The sequence below is a fragment of the Calonectris borealis genome, chromosome 2 (genome assembly GCF_964195595.1).
Source record: "Calonectris borealis chromosome 2, bCalBor7.hap1.2, whole genome shotgun sequence".
NCBI classification, from domain to species: domain Eukaryota; kingdom Metazoa; phylum Chordata; class Aves; order Procellariiformes; family Procellariidae; genus Calonectris; species Calonectris borealis.
This window is the reverse complement of record NC_134313.1, coordinates 138,784,910-138,808,289: the sequence shown is the minus strand read 5'-3', so window position 1 is coordinate 138,808,289 and position 23,380 is coordinate 138,784,910. Positions and strand designations below refer to the sequence as shown.

The 23,380-nt window shown below is 39.5% G+C and overlaps 1 protein-coding gene across 1 annotated transcript in view; it reads right to left on the bottom strand.

The window, feature by feature from the left end:
* AGMO (alkylglycerol monooxygenase) overlaps window positions 1-21,059 on the bottom strand; it is a 197,430-nt gene extending 176,371 nt beyond the window's left edge. The window contains exons 1-3 of the mRNA XM_075143651.1: window positions 20,836-21,059; window positions 14,098-14,228; window positions 590-741 (exon numbers count right to left, since the gene is read on the bottom strand). Coding sequence (XP_074999752.1) covers window positions 590-741; window positions 14,098-14,228; window positions 20,836-20,979 — 427 coding nt within the window. The 5' untranslated portion in view covers window positions 20,980-21,059. The remainder of the gene's footprint in view (window positions 1-589; window positions 742-14,097; window positions 14,229-20,835) is intronic.
* Between the last annotated feature and the right edge of the window lie 2,321 nt (window positions 21,060-23,380).

The following is a 23,380-nucleotide window of genomic DNA, read 5'->3' as shown; positions in this document are numbered from 1 at the left end:
GTGTTAATTTCAGACAGGATTTCTAAAATATCTTATTTATAGATGTGTATCTATATCCACATATATATACTTTTTATATATATATAAAGTATAGAAACATTTTTATTTATTTACAAATTAAACAATGATTGAATGTTTAAAAAGATTTTTAAAAACACACAGAAACAGATGAACTTAGCCAGCTGTCCTGTCATTATTTTGGCCACCTTGCTTTTTACTTGCCTCCATTTTGTACATCCACAAGGTTCTTCTGAAATAGTTATCTGTGCTGTGTTTTTCATACAGGCATATAGGGATACTAACCCTAAGTTTTTATGCACTTTCCAATTTTTTCCTATGATACTTCACTTTTGCTGTGATACTGCTTTCAAAACGATACTCCCTCTTTTCACAAAATCATGTTCATTATACAGAGTATGATGTATAAACTGTTTTCCATGCTCAAAGTATAAGTGAATCTTTGCTAATCCTTGGGAAGAACAGCAGCTATATATGCTTAGAGTAGATTAAGTATAGAAACAAAAACATTTTATTAATAAACAACTAATATATTTTGTATTTTAATCATGAAAAACTTGTTAACTCTTACCATGGCTTACGCGATGAAAGCAGTAGTATGCAAAGTCCACACCCAGGAACGTCAAATACCACGTCCATGGAGAGTCCCAGGGCAGTTCGAAGAGTCTATAGTTGTTCCATACGTAGATATAACTAATTAATTCGATACTTCTGAATAAAACACTGAAATAGAGATCCAAGATAATTTTGTCAACTTTAATTACAGAACCTTTTTACTATATATTTACCATTTATCAGATGGGAGTCTTTTTCTAACTCAGAAAACCAGTCTCCAAGTCCTGCAATCTTTGTCAAGTAATACTACTATTGACTTCAGTGGAACCTTTGCTTAAGATCTACGAGGCTTTTAAAATCAGCTCTCACCCACTCACCACCTGTGTTGTGGCATTGGGCATGCTCAAAGGCTGAAGCACCCCTGTGCTCCGCAGGTGCTATGGTGTTCCTGTTCTCCCAAGTCTGGAAAAAACTCATCCTTGCTAACTGACAAGTGACTGAAGTATAGCAGCAATTATGCTCAAACACTAATATATGACATTAAAATACCTTGACTATTTCCATTGTAAGGAAGGGCACGGAAGGTGACAGGACTTTTGGGAGCAGTGAGCTATTTGATCTGCTCAGCATATCACTTCACTTTAAAAGAGGATAAATGCAGCAGGAGGAGACAACGCCCCATGCCTTTGAAAAGAAGGGAAAGGGCACCTGGAGAAATGGCAAGATTGCCAGAAAGGGGGAGAAAAAATCATGAATTTGTGAAGGCAGGAAAGCCACCAGACAGCAGCTTCTATTGCTGCTAAGTCCCTGGACTACAGGGAGTGAGCAGCTACCCCTAACCTAATGCAGGTCAGTACTGAGACCAGGAGAAGGAGAAAGAAAGTAGCTCTGGGATGGGCAAGCCAGATCCAGCGGTAACTCCCCACAGCTGTTTAGGTTAATACAAATTTGGGTTGCCACAGTCACACCCTCCCCTACCCACTACCTCCCATCTCATTTCACCGATTTGGAGGCTGAGCTGTCTCCAAACAAATTGCTTTGGTTTTGCTGGCTGTTTTGGGGCAGATTAGGAAGCGTTAACCCCAGTGTGAGAGAGATGAGAGGCCGTGGGCACTGGGGTGCCCCAGGTGACAATTGGCTTAGGTAGCTGTGAAACAGCACCTCAGCTGCAGGTGAATGTATATTTAAACTGGCATTTTTGTAGAAGAGAATATGATTTGCAGCAGCTTCCTCACCCCCCCTCCTGTTACCCCCTTTTGCTGTGCTGCTGAAATGTTTGTGGTGAACTGAATTGGGGCAGCCTCTGAAAAACAGCAAGTAGAAAAATGTAGCGAAAAGATACAGATTGTAGGAAAGTCACACATATCCTTTTTTTATATATAAATAACTTAAATGCACCTCAGTTTAAGGCCTAAGAGTCAGAAATAAGGTTATCATTAGCATCATCTCTACACCCAGGAAAAACTAATCTAGTTCTCAGATGTTTTGCTGCTGGTATCTTTTTTTTTTGGGGGGGTGGGAGCGGGTGGGGAGGAGGAATTATCAGTAGAACAACACCTTTGTGTAAAGTTGTGGAAGATTTTAGAAATCTATAAATCATATTCATGTTTGGAGGAAGACTGAGGGATTCAAATTCAGGGAACTTCAAATGGAGATTGCAAATGGCATAGCTGCAAGACACTGCTTGAATAGAGGTGGTAACAAACTGCACACAGGTGTCACAGCCTTGCAAAACCTCAGCTGAAAGACTGTCACAGACCAACATCTCTCTTTCACTTTAGTCTCACCTGGAATTTCACTTTACATTGAAATCAGCTAAAAGAGTCTCCATGTGTCTAACTGTCCACGTCTGCTCATTCTTGTCTCAGCACCACTTCTCAATGGTACTTCTTCTCAAAACCTGCCTTTTTTTTTTTTCCTTTTTTCAGCTAGATTATTCTTCATATTATTTCAGTGATTTAGTTTACAGCATGGCCCCAAAAATACCTGAATCTGCAAAACTAAAAAAAAGGACATATTATACTCCTTCTCCTCTCTAAAGCCTTGTTTCACACACCTGGGAAACATCGCTGAAAACAGTCTGGCCATGCCCTGTCCTTTTGGGACAGCTGCACTGAAACACAAGGGAACCTCAGAAAACATGGCTGCTTCAGCTTGCGAACCATCCCCCATGCTATGACTGAACTTTGCGGCCGCCTCCATTATTTCTGCAGAGATATCCATTCAGAGCTTTTATACTTCTGGCATTAGCACCTCTTCCCATAACGGTGTTTTGAATAAGGCTAGAAGGAAACATCTTGAGCTTCTGTGCTGCTAGTTTCTCTATTAACGAGGAACAAAGTCAGCTGAAAATCCCAAGCTCCCAATACTAGACTGCAAGCAGAATAGTATCACATCCACCATTTCACCCTGAGAAGCTGAAGCTGTACAAGGAGTTGTTGCTCGGGAAGAAGAGAACTAATGTCTTTCCCACAGCCAGCTGCCACATCTTACCTGCAACTCATTCCTACCTTTACTACAATCATTCCAGTTTTTCTCTTGGACAAAACCAAAACACAACAAAACCCATGAAGTTTCATTTCAGCAGCTGACAAATGAAGAATTTTTCTTGACTAGCAATGACAGGTGTATCTACCACTTCAAAAACAACTTAGCTATGCCCAGAAGTTGGACCATACACACCTGGAACATGTTTAATTTTCATAAGAGCTGTGTTCTATAAATATTTTTAAAGAAGATTATATGTGTCCAGCCAGATTTTTGCAATTCACCTCATGAGGCATCTGTAAAGTTCAGTATAAATTCTCAATCCCTTTCACAACAGGTCAGAAGGGAGCTGATATTATTCAAACACAAAGAAATGGGCATTTCTTAACATCTTTTCAATGACCAGGAAATTTAAAACACCTCCTGCAACATAGAGTATCAGTTATTATTAGGTACTGTTTTCTTACTTTATTCTTTTGCTTTTATTAACATATAATGCCTTTGCAGTACATCCAAAGATATGTGAACTGGTACGTTTCCTCCATTTTTGATCAGCTTTCAGTATTTCACCCTCGAGTCCTTTTTTTTTTTTTCCACAGGCTGAGGCCAAGGTGTAAAACTTGAGCTAACCCTGCAACACATTTTTTATATATGTAATTTGCTGTACAAGTCAGAATTTGCTTATTCTTTCCTTCATGCTTGAATCACAACGCTACAGCACATAACACTAGCTGATTACCGTAATTAATTTAGAGTAATCCATCACATCTCTATGCAATGCTGGAGAAAGAAGATTTGCTTAGCTAAGTATTTTTTAAAAATTTACAGTGTGATAGATAGGAAAGTCCAGAGCTTGCATTCAATTACGATTCTGAAAGTTCACTTGGAGTTTTAAAGGTTTATATTGCTCCTTTTTTTCTCCCTCAAGTTCCATTTTCACTTCTTGAAAATACTGAAGAGAACTTAAGAAAACTTTTTCCTCATTTAAATGTTAGTTTTTAACCATAAATATGACAGAAGCGGATAGGTAAGACTTTTGTCATCTAGTCAAATCCTCTGCATAAGGAGTAATAAATCCTAGGACAGACTATAGAGAAAACCTTATTAAATACACTGCATAGATTTATCTTCTTGGATTTTGAACATTTCTGCCGAAAATTTTCTTTTTATGTGCAAAGTATGCACTTAGGCAACTGTTTTGACTTTGAGAGAGGGTTCTCGTCTCCTTGTTTCTAAAGTTCATACATACTTTACTCAAAGGTGATAATATTTGTTTTAATAAACCATTTCCCTCCTTCTCCTTCCACTGGGTCAGATTATCACTTCCTCTAATTAAAAAAGTCCAAGAAGGAAATTCTGGGAGATGAACTCTCCATGTGGGCATGAAGATCTACTTATGGTAGATCCCTATGGGACAATGAAGGAGGGGAAAGGTGGAGAAAATTCAACTGGAAGAAAAGGCAGCTGCCTCTTTTCAAAGAATCCAAGGTCCCGTTTTGCTTCCTCCAACTCACAGATCAGCCTTAGAGCCTGAAGCCAAAGTTTTAGGAAACCTCTTCCATGGTGCCCAGGACAGTCACCAAAAGGGAAAAGGGTCAGAGACAGTAGCTGTTGTCGCTCTTCTGAGCATGGAGGAAGATCTGTGTATGGAAAGTGAAGACCCCAAGGAAACCACCTCGGCTCTCGCCACTATTGCAGTCACCACCTCGCGTCACACTGGGAACCGACCTGGGGCCCCTAAGCTAAGAACACAACTCTACAGCTGGACCTACAAAAGCTCAGCTCTCAAGGGCTTTAACAGACTTGCATCCTTGGAGGTCAGACACAGAGGGAAACATATTAAGACACCCTGGTCACAAGGTTATATTATCATTAAAAATAGTGAGTTATTACTAATACAGTTTCTCTGGGTTAAATAAATTCAGTTTTCCCAGCCTGATCCAAACTACATGAATGCAAAGTTTCAAAATGTTGAACAAAGGCAGTTTCTCCTCAATTATTTGAAATTATTCAGACCATATATGTAGCAGCAGGATACATGAATAATTAAATGCTCTGTAAGCCTTCGTTTCAGAGTGGAAAGTACAAGGATTTCCATTTCCAAAGCTACTCATAGAGCTTTCTTTTCCAGATGAAAAACTGGCTCCAGTCACAATTGAAATAAACATTTTGATAACATGACTTCAGTAAAGAGGAGAAGGGGGGAGGAAGTAGAGGAGCCTTGAGAAAAGGTCCATTTGCAAAACAAAGCAAACCTCCTGCAACTGAAATCCCCTTTTATTTCCTGTACAGGTGCCAGGTCTTGAACAGACACCCAATTTATTACCTTGTCAGCTGACTTATTAGGGTTGACACAAATCGAGTTGAAATATGCCTGACATACTGCAGTCAAGGCTTTTTTCACGCTTTAGCACAAAGCCAAACTTTCCACAAGGTGGAGGAAAAGGGAGAGGGAGCTGTGGGAGTTCTATTCCCTGTTTTCTATCATCAAGATGAATATGATCCTCTCCCATTCTTAATATGCAAAACCAGTCATGAAATAACCCAAGGCTAAAAAATAATTCACCAAAATGATACAGCTGGGAAATTATTATCGGGCTCTGGAAAGTCCTTGATTACAGGAAATAGCACCTACATTTTGAGAAAATGTTCCCACCAGACACAAGAGCTGAATCAAAGCCTCTCCTCTTCCTCAGTATGGCTTTCTTCTCTATCATTTTAGCCTAAATAATGCAAATCCCTAGTTTTCCTCACGGAGAAAAAAACTATCAAATGCAAAATGAAGTAAAATGGAGGTGAGTTTGGTATCGCTACTAGCTGTATTGTATACAGTATTGCATAATGTTTTGTCTGACAGAGCTGATCTTGTCCTCACCAAACCTGTTACTGTTGCACTTCACTTTTTAATCCTCTAATTTGAGATGCTAATATTAATTTACAGTAGTGGGTGGAATAAAACATGAAACAACAGGTTTTGGAAGGAAAAGAACAAAAGTCAGTGTTGCGCTTTTTTATTAAGTCCAAGTCCTGTCTAATTCAAGTCACTTGTTGTTTATCTTTGCTCTTTCATACATAAATAAGCAATCAATTAAAAATCCAGCACAACTTAAATATTTTCATGAGAAGTTCCACTGTCTTTAGTGATATAATCCATAGCAGTAATGCATTTTGCCCTAAGTTTATGCAAGGTCTTCTGGTAAATTTAATTACACGTGATCTTTAAAAGATTACAAATCCTAGTTTAAAAACATCAGTACAGCTGAGCTTCTGGCATTGTAGCTTACTCTTCTCCCCTTATAAGAATGGAAGTTATGTTTCTTAAGACCTATTTATATCTGCCCAGCACACTGGGCAGTAAATTCTGTTCCAGTAAATTCAGGACACACAATACTGGGAGATTCTAGAACATCATCTTCTGCAAGGCAACAGACCTGACTTTTCAATATTTGTATAAATAGCACCATATAAGTGTAATACAAATGCTTACTTAGTACCTTTTTCCAATAGAGGATCTGATTTTGATCTCTCCTACTTGGTTGTTCCACCGAAGTCAGCAAATTTGCATTACAGTTTAAGTTATATTAGGAATAAGCCTATAATATTCTCAAAGGTCACATATAAACAGAAGTAATGAGGAAAGAGAGAAGGATATTCTATTCAACTCAGATTAGTTTTTTCTGAATTTATCTAGAACAAAGGAACTGGTAACAGATGACTGTTCCTATGGTGTATAAAAACATAGTGAAATAACTTCAGTGAGACATCATAGCACATCAAATGATGAAATGAGGAAAAATATTTACATGAGAATTTCTATTGAACTGCTTTGGTCATACTTCTGAACTTTTAAAATGATAGTTTGTTTTTGTCTGTGATACACACAGTGGTAGAAGTCTATTCTTTTCAGATCTGTAACACTGATTTACAGAATCATTACGAGATTTTTCCCCAATTTCCATAACTTTTAGGTGTTGACCCAGGAAACTAGGTTGGCCAGCTCTAAAAATGCTACCCCTGTGCTCCATCTAGTGGAATCCTGATTTAAGCTTAACGCATCTTTTAGCAGAGAAGTGCTTCACTCAGAAGGGTACTCTACACAGAAGCAGTTCTTTAGAGTTTTTTCAAAATGCATGCAAACTGACACAGTTTATCTTAAAGAAAAATACAGAAACATGGAACAAAAATCTACACAACATTTAATGGGTTTAAGAAATTGGTATATTTTGTGAGCTACAGAGGCTACTGAACTTAATTAGTAACGTATTTCCAATAAGGGTAAAGTCGGTTCACAGTCTGTACTTTCACAGAAGAGCACAAGAGTATCTGACAACAAACACTGATAGCTCATCTTTGTTGCTAAAGACGTGGCAGGTGCAAAGCTCAACTCCAAGATTCACGAACAGGCGATCACAGAGCCATTTACTGGCCTCACTGTATAGGAAAAGGCAATGATGCAATACAAGGATGTAGACAAACATGCATTCTGCAAACAGCTGTGTCTGTGTAAGAGGTTACAATGTAAAAGAGTAATTGGCTCCCTGACAGGCTTGTGTGAAATACAGCAATCTCTAGAACATTATGGTAGGTAGGGACTATCAGTTGTTTCAGTCAATTAGTTTGAGAACATCCCGAATCTCCCAAGTCTCTCCCCCAAATCCTTCTTTGTAATGTTTAGTAACTTATATGTCGTATCATTAGAAACTCCAGAGTTTTAAGCTCTGGCTCAGAGCTGTCCTTAGTCATCACCAAAAAGTAGCACTCCATCCGTGCCAGGCTGTCTAGACCTGCTCACTGGTACTCCAGTGCTCTGCCAGCAGCTCTGCCCACATGGGTGCTCTCCAGCCTGCTTCAAACAAAATGAGCCAGGTTAACAAAATTCTACAGTTTAAATCACTGAAGGTAATGCTGCTGATATGCCTGGGAAAGACTCACCACTGAGAGAAGTGGAGACAGTAACAGGGGATTGGGGAGGTGGTGATGAGCACCTGAGAGCAGGCAGGAAGCAGTAGCATCTTTACAGGGCACAGCTGGATTTGGCCCAAGGCCACAGCATGATTTTCACCAAATTTATAAAACGGAGTTAAACTGATGCAGTGAGAAGATAGTAACTCTTGTGTGGGTTAGTTATCCTAACATTTACAGATGTAGTTCCACCCAATTCATCGATGACAAACCAGATAAAAAAAACTAATTAGACCAAAGATTGTTCATGTAGACAGTCACGCCAGGAGCTTAACTGAACTATTTAGAGTCAGGTTTGCCTGCTGAAAATGTTACCAGCTCCTACTGCACAGCACTAGCCCCTTATTGAAACTGTTTATCCTACTCTGACTGCTTTACCTACAGAAGATTAGTGAGTTATTTCAAAACCTATTCTTCCAACAGAGCTGTGAGGGCTGTGACCTTTGGCAAAATGTGGGAACAATTAGCAGTGTATATGGGACAGTGCAGCCAGGAGGGTGCTCTTATGAAATATGTAACTACCCAGTGCTACTTGGAGAGTGGGAGGAATGGGGCGGTGAGTAGATGCTGTCTCTTCAGGCTTGTTACCTATTAAAATCATATTTTTTGGAAACATCTGTTGACAGGTAGTGCCATAGCTAGCTGCTGCAGGCATGGTCATGACTGCAGGTTCAGTAGAGCCTAAGCCAATACAGCTCTTGGCTGCAACATCCCCACTCACTTGCCTGTCTCTCTGCCTTAAGCAAATACCTTTTTGCTCCCACCGTGAACTGAAATACCTCTGCACAGGATCAGATGAGCACCTGAACCAACACAAGAGAAAGGGAGGACTACGTAAATGAGTACAGGAAGGACAGAAGGGCAGTAGCCAGAAGTTAGGTTGGTTTAGGGGCATGGCATGGCACGGCAGCTTTACTTGCCATTTAACCAGGTTAAGTGATTACCTTTCCAGTTTAGCCCCATCTGCTCATCACTGCCCTAAGTGTGGTGGTTACCGGCCCTCAGACCTGCCAGCATAATTGCATGCATAGCTGCTCCTTGACCTGGCTCTGTCAAAATGAATGCAGCTGAGCTTAAACACCTCTTTTATAGTTCTTGGGGGGCTTTTGTTTCTGCTTTTAGCTGGATCACTTTGTCAGGACCAGGTTAGGGAGCAATTAAATGTGCAGTTATGTTGGCAGATCTGAGGGGGCAGCTGGATCAGAAGCAACACATCTGACCATGCTCTAAATAAACATCTGTCCAAAGCCTTAGTCAAACAGATGTGGAGAAAAAAAATGTAGCTAATAAGTCTTGAAGTGAAAATATAATTTACGAGAAACTGCATGTATCAAGTTTTCTTCTAAGAGATGCAATCACTAATTTACAAGATTATAATTTTCTACAGTCATACATGAAGTATCTAGTAGATAAGTCAGGAAACCAGGACATACTTTTAATGGACAAATCCATGCAGGCAAGTATTTTGTGTTCTGTCAGGATACTGCCAGCTCCACAGGGTTGTGAACTGCTTGCACCAACTTGAGCCGAGTCCCTTCTAATCAGTTCTGCATATTGCTACTATGAAGAATTGAAAACTTATGGTTTCAGACTGCAATTTTACACATTTTAAAGCAGGTAATTCAGTAATTCTACAAAAGAATTGAGTATTTCTTATCCTGCAACCCTGACTGCTTTTTCCTAAGCTCATTTCTTGTTCTGGTACATGATTTTGCACAGTAAGAATTGATGCAGGTTAATATGATGGTGGGATGCTGGATCTGCTTCCTGGGCCACTTCACCACAGGGTGACACAAATGCTGATGCTGGCAAAAGGGGAGGGAAGGTGCAGAGGCAGGGATGAGCAACCAGAAGTACAAGTCAGTCAAAGGTGCTTCATTTGGCAGCAGTGCTGGTCTAAAACGTACATGAAACTGCCCCTTCAATCTAACTTCTGGAAAAAGATCATCCAGGTGATGTACAAAAATGAACCACACTGGTTTACAGGAGAAACAGGATTTGTACTCCTTTGATTCAATTATTGCTCATGTGTAGATATCTTAAGACACATAAGAGCATGAAGTAATCAAAAAGCATTTTCTCCTTCCTTTCTGATGTTCAACAACACTTCAGAGAACTTTAATCTCCTTTGTTTCAAAAACCAAAGTAAATAATGTACAAAATTTGTAATGTTCTCTTTAGAAATGGAGTTCATTGCAGACTTGACTGACAAAACTGTTAGACATATATATATACACTCACACACTGTATGACTGTGTTGCAGAGTTGAACACTAAAAATTGGCAATTGAGCATGACCATAAAGAACAGAAACTTTCCCAACTAGTTTGAAAATGTACCTACCTCAGTTATCCCCCAAACACTTTTTGATTTGATTTATGTTCTGCTGCTTTAAAAGAAGAAACGGGCCAATATGAAATAATGCATATACTTGTATAGTGGATATTTATACCCAAAATAAACTTTCTCTTGGGAGAATATTTTTAAAGCAGCATTTCAAGTCTCCTGGCAATGGTTACTTAGAAAAGTTATTTATTTATTTAGAATAAAAGTTCTCAGAAATTTTTTAACCACCAACATTTAGGATGCTAGGAGTAAGCTTAGTAATTCAAGTTTCTCCCTTTCCCCCAAATTACTTCTCATTGCATATAACATTTAGTATTCATACATGCAGAGGAATGCATAGTATGCATTAAGGCAGAGAAAATTATATTTAGGAAATGTATGGGCCATTTTACAAGAGATGGTATGTACGCACAAAGCAATTCAACTTACTACATGCTGTTGAGTCTAATAAGCCTAAAACCAAAACACGTTGCCTTGTCCAATTAGACTTTTCCTCTTACACCTACATTTTTAATATTTGGCATATGAATATCAACAATTTATGATTTGCATTTTCTCCAACAATGAAGTAAGAAACACTGAATAAATACTGTTTTCCCTCAAGATATGTAGTACTTTTGTTATACTGACTGTGAAATGGAAAAACATACTCAGAGGCTGAGTATGGTCTGTGACTCCTAATTTTTTCATTAAATGTAAAGATCTCTTTGCAATGATGCATCTGAAGCTTCATTCTAACTAATAGACTGAAGCCCACCATTTTAGATTCAACCACAGATTTTTTAAGGAAGTGGCAAACCATTGCTGCTAGTTGAGAAAATGAAAATTAGTCCCTGGGAGAGGATACAATCAATGGTGTGTTAATCTAACCTTCAGCTGTTAATGATTTGCACTACTATTTCCCCTGATGCTGTGGGTTCTGCTGAAATATTGTTTTAGCAGTTTCTGTCTGTTTCCCTACCTTTTTTCTGCCTGAAAGGGAAAGACTGAAGTAAAAGTCTTAGCAACAGATTTTGCATGTGCTATTTTTTTTTTTCCCTTTTTTTTCCTGACCAAGTTCTTTCACACCGTGGAAGCAGAAGACAGAAGGGTAAACTGTTCTGTTTTGCCAGTTCAAGGCAGTCACCATTATAATTCTGATATTAACATGTGATTAAATAATTTAGAAAGTCTGTATTTTGCCTGCTTCTTTCACATTCAGCCAGAAAGTTAAAAGATTTACAGAATTCTTTTTTGGAAAGAACAGCTGAGGAGGGTCTCATGTTTCCAGCCCTGAGAGTCGCACAAGCGACCTGGAAGAGACTTCTTGTGCTGGTGTAGCAATGAATAAGTGTACCAATCCTGCAGATTTGCCTGATCCTGCAAAGTCTGCATCCTTAAGGATCATTTGGTTCATCAGTTGAAACAACCTTGCAAAATAATTCTTATCCAAAAGAAAACTGCATAGACCGCGAGCCAAATTCTGCAGCAAAGTACTGAGTGCCAAAATAATAAAAGTACTCAGCACCTTGCAAAGCTGCGTTCCACACACGCAACACTGGTTTTCTTAGCAAGCATTTCTTCCAGGAATAAGTGCATCTGAAGCATTTTAGTATTCCTAAAATAAAGCCAAAAAGCCTCGCAAAACCATTCAAACTTACTTTACACATATTTCAGTCCCCATTTAACTTAATCAGTCCTGAATATTTCAGATGGAAAAAAAAAAAGTATTTACCATGGTAAACCTGTGAAGGGTGTGACTGTCTAGAAAATTTGGGTTTAGTTGAAGAAGCGACATTTGAAATCATTCAATTTTAGCTGCATGCAAACTAGAGTAAGTCTTCATTAGGGTTGTGAATTGGTGCCCACAAGTCTAATGTATTGATAAATATTTAATTTATGACAGCTTAAAGTATAATGAAAAGTCAAATGTTTCTCCTTCAAGATCATGTTCTCAAGTCATTAAAAGCAACAAAATGGTTTGAATGTAGGTTGTACGCTAGCTGAAAAAATAGCTTTACAAAATTCTAACATAACTTAGACAATACTTTATGTTTGAAGACGTTACTTTATGTTTGGCTATTCCTCATGCTGAAAGTTAATGCCTCTTATTTGCAAATATATGAAGAGTTTAGGAGTGTCTCTAAGTGACATTATTTATCTACCAAACTCCTTAAAAGGTTTAATCCATGATATTTATTAGTGATAACTAAGATAATCCATCCCAAGTTGTCTTTGTACCTAATTTAAAGGCTCAGACATAGACCTTGTCAAACCTTTTCTTGGTTACAAAGTTTTAAAAAAAAAAAAAAAAAAATCAAGCAAATGTCAAATATGCAATAGATTACAGAGTGGGTGATTTACACATTTCAGAAAATGGGTGCTATTTGCCAGAAGGGATAATTGTTTTGTTGCTCTGCTCTTTTAATGTATTTTATCAATAACCTGGATCGAAAGAGATGATTTCTAGTAAAATTTGCAATGACAAAAAACAGGGATCTGTAAGTAACATCTGTAAGACAATATTTCATGGATTCAAACGATTTCAGGACAACCAAATGTATAATCCATGTATTTCTATGTGGCCAAATATAAGAACATATTGCCTATGAATGAGGAATGTAAGCCACAGAATCTAAAAAAATATTAGGGATGAACAATGGCTCAAAGGACCTGGGATATATAAAGGGAGGAACAACAAGTAGAAATAGAGAACAAATGACTTCATTATTTGGCACTGATGTAGTAATTTCTGAAATATGGAGTGCACTTGAGACATCAACACTAAGAAGGCTGAAAAACTGCAGAGGATTCAGAAAAAGGACTGTGGGAATAATTGAAAGAGTTGCAAATATACCATATAGTCAAATTCAAATAACAGAAACTTTTCTTCATGTAACGAACAGATTACATGCAATTTGATGGTAATCTGTAAATTCATACATGGGGAATAGAAATATAATCCCATTCTAACAGAAAAGATGTGATAAAATCTATCATCTGGAAGCTTATATCATGCAAAGGCAGATCTAAAACATGATACTCCTTAGAAACAATTAGAGCTCCTGAAAAACACTTAGAGCAATTTATATAAAGAATTTGCTGGATTCCCTGTTACTGGATATTTAGTAATCCACAGTGGATATTTCTTTAAAACACAACTCTGTGCACCATGAACTAATTCAGGTAAATCTTATGGCCTTTACATTGGAGAGCAGATTAGATGATCATGTTTGCAACAATTCTATCAGGCATTAAAATCCACTGAAGTCAAACACAAGATTATGACGGAGTTCAAAGAACTTTGGATCACATGCATATTCACAATTCTATCAACTGGGGTATATGCACACAATTTATTTTTAAAAGCTAATGAAAATAATGGAAATGGTTTTGTTTGTTGTTTTTGTTTTGTTTTCTTCCTTCTGAAGTTTAATGAAAGAAAACTCAGATTTTAACATACAGTCTAACCTAAGATATCGTCAAGTCAGCTGAAGTCCCAGAATCAGCAAAAGGTGACAGCCAAGATCAAATATAGATGAATATAATTGGACCTGGAAAATATCCTGCAAGTATCATATTTAGCCTTACAGATTAGAACACTCTTTATGCAACTTCATTTTGGCAAAGTAAGATCCAGTTGCCTTGTTTAATCATTTTGGGTTAGAATAACAACTTCAATATATAATTATCTTTTCTTCCTTCTTAGTGACTAAAAACAACCTTAAGCTAATATAACACATATACTTACTCTGGCAATCGAGACAGGATACCTAAAGAAAGACAACTTATGCCATCATTGATCCGACCTGACAGCTTACGCTTCTGAACCCAGCTGACAGCAAACTCCAGCCCGATAAAAACAATGAAGAATGGAATACTCTGAAAAAGAGTTTGAAGAAAAGAAGTCACAACACAAATAGAATTAGATCCACCTTTCCTAACCGCAGTTTATGTAATCAGATACCTCTCAGGTTGGCTGGCACCTTACTAGCTACTACTATGATAAAGCTCCACGTGGACCTTATGAATCAGAACAATCAAGGCTACCATTGAATCCACAACACCAGCATAAATCCAGTGCACTAACCTCCTCCCATATTATTTTCTTTTGTATCTTCTGCACAGGAATTGTTAAATGGCATCAAAACAAAACACAAAAGTCTTTCCAAACTCGTGTTATATTCAAGTAAACCAGTGAGAGCAGCAACATTTGCAGACGACTCTAACCACAAGGTAAAACAGAATCTGCTTTAGATTTGGTATGTAAGCGGTTTTTGAATGTGTTCAGCCACTGAATTTGGCATCCAACAATATTATCTGAAAGACATATTAAAGTGAGTTTCTTTCTACTCGGCATTTCTGTTGCCATGCTTTTTGCTGCAGATAGTAACAGCTCTTCTGTATGCGTTTTCATCAGAGAACCCAGAAACTATGCAACCTATTCCAATTTGGGCCATACAACATGTTCTCTTTCCAGACCAAGTAGCAATGATACAATGTTCCCTTTTTTCTTTTAGGTTGTACTAACTGCAAAATCATTTTCTACCTCTCTGAAGAAAGTGTGATGAGTGAGACTGAAACACTTCTCACTCACAACACTGCTTCAGTCTAGGATTCAATTCACACTATCTTGCGTCCCAGATCAACTGGCAAGTTGAAAACGCACAAGAACAGCACCCAGTAGAGAAAGGTATGGCTGTGACTAGTGGTAGGACTGGTAACATTATTGTGACAATACCATGTTTCATCAGTGGAGGAAGATTGTTACAGCTGTTCTCAAATTTTCATCAGCATAGGCAAGAAAAAAGGATTGAGTAATAGTAATTGGTAGAGCATATGCTTTTTTACTGACACTGGAGTCCTAACAGTCCCTGCACTTCATGGGTGGAAGGAATGATGAGGCAGTGGCAGCATATCAGCCACTGCCACCAAAACCTGGAAGGTTTATGGCAAGGAAATTAGGAAGGAGCTATTTTACTTGCATCAGATCTCTGTGCACGTAAATGTTCCTTCAACATCCTCCCTCGCTCTGTAGAAAACTTTTAGGTGACCTTGGAGACATTCAGACAACTCCTTCTCAGTGGTATTAAGGCATAAGATTCCCATCACGTTTTGCAGGGCTAGAGAAATGCAAGACCAGTGAGACTTTCTGCACCATTATGGGACGCATCACACTGCCAAACTTGCCCCATTCGTCCTCTTTTGCTGCCCCCTTCAAGTGACTTGCAAACACGTACAGATTCACAGACTGAAACCCTCCAAACTGCACTGCTGTAGAAGAGAGGCTGCTCCTGCCTACACAACATTTTAATGGAAGACGCATGTTGTCTCTGCAAATGCCATTGCATTTTGGAGGGTGCTCATTTTTGTTGCCAAGTGAGATATGATCCGGGAATTCCTACCAGGCTGGGACACTAAGGAGACTAAGATGGATATAGACCAGATTGCTCAGTCAAAGAAGAATGGGATGATTCAAACCATGCAAGCGGCAAGAGATTTATAGCGTCTAGGAAATGTGAAAGTTCATAAACTTCAGCAGCTCAGGGTTAGGTTACAATAACAGATGAACAGAGATTAATATCAACATGGCACTTTTTAATTTAGATGCCTAGCTTGCTCTTTAGCAGCATTTTAAGTATCTAAAAGCCTGTTTGGGATACACACTAACTGATGATATAACAGACTGAAAGCAAAGGAAGACCTATGGATAAAGCCTAAACAGCACCCAAGAAAACCAATGTGGTAAATCTTTGGATATTTGAAATCAATAATAAATAAATACAAACCAAACCCCACAACCTTCCATTTGAAATCATTGAAACATTCTAGGAAAACATAAATACTCCTTGTTTTGCTCTAGCTGCTTCATTTCTAAGTAGACAAGACTTTTGATGTACTTTTCTTAATTGATATAATTAAAAACAGATTCCTAACTTATCAAACAAAGGTTGATAATAAGCCAGATGACCACAGCTGTACATTCCAGCAGAGATAGAAACACTTGACCACAATATTAGGAGCCAGGTCTAGCACAGACTACAGGCAATTTGAAGTTACAGAACAGCAGAAGCTGCACAGCAAATTGCATGGGCTCAGGGCAGAAAAAGTGGGGTGCTTTATTCCTGAAATGAAAATAGTGAGTAGGAAATATGTGATGCCTGTATTCTATGTGGCAATTCACTTCACCTAGCAACCTCTGAAACAGTTAAAATACTTGACTTTATACTAATACGCACTAATATAACTTCTTTCCCATTGACTTCATTAAATATTTTCTTCCCACTGTGAAGCTGTGAGACAGCCAAGCATTTGACAGCCCTTTTTGACTCACAAATAGGGAGTGTCATAGTAAGGAGGATAGAGAAACATTCAATCTTAACCTCCTGCCCATCGAGGAGCCTGCAAAAGGCAAGATTTATGGCTTACCTCTTAGTATCTAAAACTCTCTCTCTCCCACACACCCACATTAAGCTTTGTCCAAAGCAGATCAAAGGGATCAACTATGTCAAGACTAGTATGTATTATTTATGTGACCATAACACCTAACAGCTATTGTCATGGAGCAGGATCGTACCATGTTAGATGCCGTACAAAGAGAAGGAAAAGGCAATCCCTGTCCCAAACAGCCTACAGTCTAAGGATGAGATGTAAGATAGCAGGATAATGCAAACAGGAAAAAAGGAGACAGTTAGTAAGAGAGACAACAGTCTCACTAGCCTAACCATTACTTTTTTTTCTTTAAGTTAAAATGACAATGAAGACATTATAAGGAACCTGTGGAGGATAGGTAGCTCTGCAAGTTTTCAAGGATTGCCCCTACAAACAAAATGGCACAAAGTTAAGAAATAGCCACTGTTGGCATCACAGGTCAGAGACAGAAGCTGGATCCTTTTGATATCTTCTGTTCTATACATGTTTTACTTTCTCTCTGTTTCCAGTTTCCTTCTCTTCACCCATCACCAGAAATACTTAATGGAGATTTGCATTAGCTTGTGGTTTACTTGAATAACTGATCCATAACTTGAAAGTCTTACTCTGAGTAGGAGCGGTTCCCTTATAAGTAACCAACTCTTACAGAATGCAAAGGACTCTTTAAAACCAGTTTCTGCTTTATACAGTTGCAAAAAATAATACTCTTAAGTTGAAACTCAGCATAAATTTATGGTTTTATTGCAAGTCTTGAAACAGTTTCTGTTTTCTTAAAGTCCCAGGTCCTTAGAACATAAGAATCTCAACTTTCACGTAAAACTAAATACCAAGGTTCTGTGACTCATTATTTAGAGGCAAAGCCTAAAATGTGAATTGAGTGTAAATGTGAACTTAATCTTTAGGCTCTCAAAAGCAGAGAGTAAATAGGAAAGAAAAACAGTGATTATTAAATTTAAAGCTTTCATTTTGGAGCTCTCAGCAGAAGGAATAGTGCTCTCTCTCTTCCCGAGTCTGACTCATTAAAGCCTTTACTGAGCACAAGTGATAATTTCAGAATGTAACAAGGAGCAAAGTAAAGTTGTTGTTATTGTTGTTCCTGAAAACTATACACAACAACCAAAAAGAAGCACTCCATCTGCCCATCTGTAGAATATGAGAGAATAAAAAAAACCAGCATGCAGAGCATAACCTTATATCCATAGAAAAGAGGATGCTCATGAAAGGAAAGGGCAAGCATTAGCATATGTTGTAAGAGTCAGGATGTTCTTCCCTGGAAAAGAAAATTGACTTATACTTTATCTTCGCTTTCTAGAAATAAGGGAAAATCAAGGGTTTCAAATTCTACATGACGAAAGCTCTCATAAAAATAAATTCTATGGTTATGATCCAGGATTTGGACACCTTTTCCCAGAGTTTTGGAGACTAGTTGGAAAGGTGATTTTTCCTTGGGCACTGCTGCAGAGCTTTGTTACTAGTCACTGGTAGCTGAGTAGCCCATGTTTTGAGCAGGACTTGGAACCTTCGTGTACAGAGCACGATGGAGGCACTGGGAGCTGTCCTGCCTCTGAAAACGGAAGTAATACAACCACAGCCAGAAAGTACACCGCACAAGTTAACTAAGCTATTCTGTTCTCAAAAGCAGAGCTGCTTCACTCACTGCTCTCATTTGCTGCCCAGATGTAACAGCACAGCTAACTCTAGCTCAAAGGAAGTACTCCTATGAAGTGCATATATTTTGTAAATCACCAAAGTGCTCAGTTTTGCAGATCACTAAAAACATGAATATTTGAGTGAATTAGGAGGTTCTGCCACTCACCTGATGTTGGAAGGTGCTTATCCCCCAGCTGTAGCCATGTGATCTAATGTACTAGAAATACCCTCATCCATCTGATACATATGATAGATCACAGAGCCAAGATCTAAATCCAACTTCTTTACGGTGTCTCATAAAAAAAAAACAAAAACTGTTTAGGAGACACTAATGTAATCAGTAGTTTGTTTCACACCCGCATCATTGTTACTGTCTTTTAGAGTGAATTATTTGAGCTAAGGCCCTCATTTATTACCAGCTCTACACTAGAAATTTTTTTTGTTCTCTGTTGGGCTGAGCTCAGACATCCCCTCTGTTTGTATTTGTACCAACTCAAGGGGCTTCCACTCCAAGCCCCTCTTGAATGGCTCATCAGGTCACTATTAAATCTATCCCTGTGGAATCCAATGGATCTGCTGCTCTTGCAACTGTTACCTAAACAGTCCAAAAGAGGCTGCCAGACTAGTAGGTCAAATAGACAACAGTGACAAGCAGCTGGGGAGGGACTGTAGATAGTGACCTTCTGCCCACAAACACATGGCCAGAAGAAGAGGTGTGAACACTGCCTGAGCTCAGACCAAAGCCATAGAGTTAAGATCGTTATAGTACTAAAAGACTTTTATACATCCACCTAACCAAGCTCCAAAAGACCTGTTCTGGCAACATATGCACTACGGGGGGTTTCCAGTACAACTAACCCAAGATAGCAATTATAGAGAAGTATAACCGTAATGGGAAACCTTTTTTAGTGTAGTTTTGTTGCAAGATACTTATTCCCTTACAAACTTATCACAACAGAGCTCTACAACAGCAGAAGTCTGCAGGCACTTTTATAATGCAAAGAAGTATTAAGAATTCTTCCACACACTTTTACAGCTGTGTGCCCAGTAGCAGAAATTCCAGGTTTGGCCAAGGCCTGAGCTGAATATTGCACAGGTCGGCACAGGAGAAGAAAGGCCAGGGATGTTAAGGAATGCTCCTGGCAAGAAAGTGAATGATACTGTTGGAAATGTGGGAAGAGTAAAAGGGATTGAGATAGGCAACAGATAGAGCTGGAGGGAGAGATCGGGTGACTAGGCAAAACTGTCAGGCTCTAGACAGACTTCCTCGATTGCGACGTTACAGCTTAGTTGCAAAACGCCTCTGAGGAAAGCAGTCCATCAATGAGACACTGCACGCAGAGGCTGGCTTTCCATCAGCTGTCAGCTTCCCCTGCCCAAAAGGGCAATGTTTGCTGATAAGAGCCATCAGCGAGGGGCTGCTGCATACTGCGATTCCCAGAAAGCTGCTGATGGTGCTGCACTGCTCTGTGCAATCCATGACACTCCTATTGCAGCCCAATAGCAGCTGGTGCACAGCAGTCCAAGGTTTACCTGGCAGAGGAGCTAGTCAAAGCTAACAGGACCTTCTGTAAAAAGTGTGGATCTTCAGTGAAGCTGGACTGAATTTACACTGACAAAGGCAAAATAGTGTTTATCTGCTGTCTCCATGAAAAACTCACATTGGTTCCAGGTTCAGCAGGAGCTGATTGCACCTGATGTGCAATAGGCAGGACAGAAGGGAGCAAAGGTACCTTCATGGAAGTGAATAAGCTGGCAGGGCAGGAGGGGAGGGAGGGATATGATGCTGCTGCCTGCTGACTAGGATGTTCTCACCCCGACCTCTGTACTCTTGCCTTGGAGCTTTAGGAGACAGCACTGTCCCAACACAAATATTTGCTCTCAATTCTCTTAAACAATCTTTATTTTTTATTTTAAATAGAATTTTTTATTTTTCTTTCTTTGACTCGCCTTAAGGGCACAAAAAGCAAGCAAAAAGTCAGGTCTCCAAGAACCATAATAGCCAAACACAGTATCATGTTTTCTGCTTTACTCAGTTCAGTTTGCTGAACTATATCCAGCAGCACTGACAATCTGAACAATGTTAGCATCAACCCTCAGATATTTGGGGTGTTTCTCTGAAAATTTTAGCTCCTGGTATCAGCAGAAAGCATCTGAGCCTTCATTTAAAATACATCAAAATAGAGTGCAGGGTTACACAGGCAGCTTGCAGGCAGAGAGCCCAGGACTGAAAGCGGTCAGAGAGAGACAGGGCATTTAATCTTAATTTAGGTGCCCTTTCGCGGACACTCTTTCCCCGGGCCGCCTGTGGCTTTTGAAAAAACAGGCAGGCGGCAGCTGCGGGCAGGGTGGGCGGAGGGGAGGGCGAAGGATGCTGCCGGGGAAGGGGAGGGGAGGGGGCTCTCACCTTCTCCACGTAGTCGGGCACCTCCTCCACCGTGCGGAAGGAGCTCTCGCTGGGCGGCAGCACGTAGAAGAGAGCGCGGAGCTGCTGCCCCGGCGCGGTCGCCCGCGGGCCGCCCGCCTGGCTGCCCATGGCCTGGCTGCCCATGGCCTGGCTGCCCACGGCCCCGCTGCGCTGCGCGGCCGCAGGTGCACTGGGAGCCGGCGCCTCCCGCCCTGCACCGCGGCGGCTGCAGCTGCCGGGCGCGGCGCTCGGACTTTTGACTTGGCCCGGCGGCCTCGCTTCGTTTCCCGGTGACGCTGGGGGGCTTGAAGGCGGCTTTTGGGGAAGCCTTGAATTCCGTATTTCTCTCTGCAGCGTGCTGCTGTGGAGGTTTTCTTGGGGGTTTTGTGGTACGTGTCGTCACGCGTGGCCCACTTCTGGGCGTCAAGAAGCCCTCGCACACCTCCCCACTGCATGTACCGCTTCCCTTCTCACCCTCAAAAATCCCTAAACGGCAGAGCTCAAGCGATCTGCTTTCAGTTTTAGACAGGTTTCCACACACAAAAATACTGCTCAGGTTTTGACTCCTGCATAAAAAGCAGGATTTTATAAAATAAAAATGTTAAGGGTTTCGAGAAACAAGCTGAGGTGTGCTTGTGGCTCCTTTCTTCAGCTGTATGGGTCAGTCCAGCACTCTCCCCATTAAAAGTGTTTATTTTTTAAACTTTCAGAAGGGCTTATCACAGCTCAATTTTATATGGCTCCAGTTAACATGGCTACACTGAAGGTAGCCTCTAGAAGCCCTCTCTTATGCTTTCATTTACAAAGGAATGAAAACTAGGGAAATACAAAGAAACAGTGAAAACAAAAGTATGTCAGATCCTTGTAGAAAATGACTTCTAGAAGTGGGAATAAGGACAGGCTCTGTACATTCAGGCCTTCAATCTGAAGCTCAGGAGCATGCGTTTCCCTGTCAAGTGTTTGTCAATCACACTTGATATGTCTGGCGTTAGCACAAATAATAAGCTTTGTGATAAAATAGATTAGCCAGAAACAAAATAACACAGTGTCCCAACAACCCCTTCACCATGGTTTTTACAGAAGAAATGGACTGTAAATCCTGCTGTAAAGGATTTTGCCACAATTTAAATCCTGCCAGTCATTAAATCAAGAAAAACTTTCTACTTTGAATCAACCCTTAGTTTTGGAAAGGAACTATGACAGGTAATTTCAGTTGAAATTTCTGTTTAGAAAAAGAAACATATGTAGAAATTGACATTAAAATAATTGAAGTAATGCACATTTGTGATGTTTGTATCAAATATGTTGCCATTTAAACAACAGCGGGGGGGTAAATTTAAAGAATATTCTGCAGTTTGAATAATATAACAATACTGTAGTGTATAAATGTCAGAAAATTACTGGAATTACCAATAAAAATATTTTGCTTTAAGCTGAACAAAGCACAAGTATTTTAAAATGGCGTTAATGGTGAAAGAGATCTGGGCACTCTCTTAATATATACAGCTTATACTAGTACTATGATATAAGTAAAAATTAATAAACTTATTAAAATGCTGTAAAATTACATCCCAGTGTTCTCCACTTCAATGTTGATTTATGGTAATCTGAGGTTCTTCTAGAACTCTAGTTATTAACTTCTAAAATCTAAATTAATCTAAATTCCAGATTTACTCAAAATCACACAAATCAACAGCTTTCTGACTAGATCTTCTTTGAAGGCAATGACATAGGGTAGAAAATGTTTGTTTTTTCATTTAGATTAGCCTAAGTATTTCTATGGCGTTACTTTCACATTCAAGCTCTTCGAACTCACCCTAACCTCAGCCACACCATCCCAGCAGGCCACCCTAAGCCCTTCATTGCTCTGGTGCTGGTGTTCATCTTGCTCCACTATCAGCTCACAGAGTTAAAATGACCAAAACTTAATCCCACAAAGAAAATGTTACCAGTGAACAGTATCTGGGGAACACTCTGGGGTGAGAAGAATGATTAGCAGGACAAGGGAGCCCATGGCTACACAGGATGAGATACATTTCAGGTACCATGGAACCATTACCTCACATCACACCATTCTGGGAAAGAAGAGAATCCATCAGTTTTTGGGACTCTATACTATCTTAAAAATTATTATTTCAGTGTAAATTATCACCCAAGTACCACCAGACTGAAATTCTTGTTTTCAAAACTAAAGGAAAGAATTTGGACTTGATTATGCCTCACAGGGGAAACAGATGGGTTGTGTTTTCCAGTTTCTGTGTCCAAGGAAAAATAGATGATAACACTACAACAGCTACACCTCTGGTGAGGAGAAGAACAATTTTAAATCCTACCTGGAGCATCTATGAGTTTCAGACAAGCTTCAGTAATCTGGCTCTACAAATGTAGCTGCTGTTGTCTATTTAAGCCTTGAAACTTAGCATGCTGTTTCCACTGCTTGCTCTTTTCTTTGTTAAGAAAGGAATAGAAAATAAAGCATCCAGGAATGTTGCTTTAGTGGAAGCTCTACCAGGCAATGCTTCCTCCATTCAGTGACCTTGCAGAA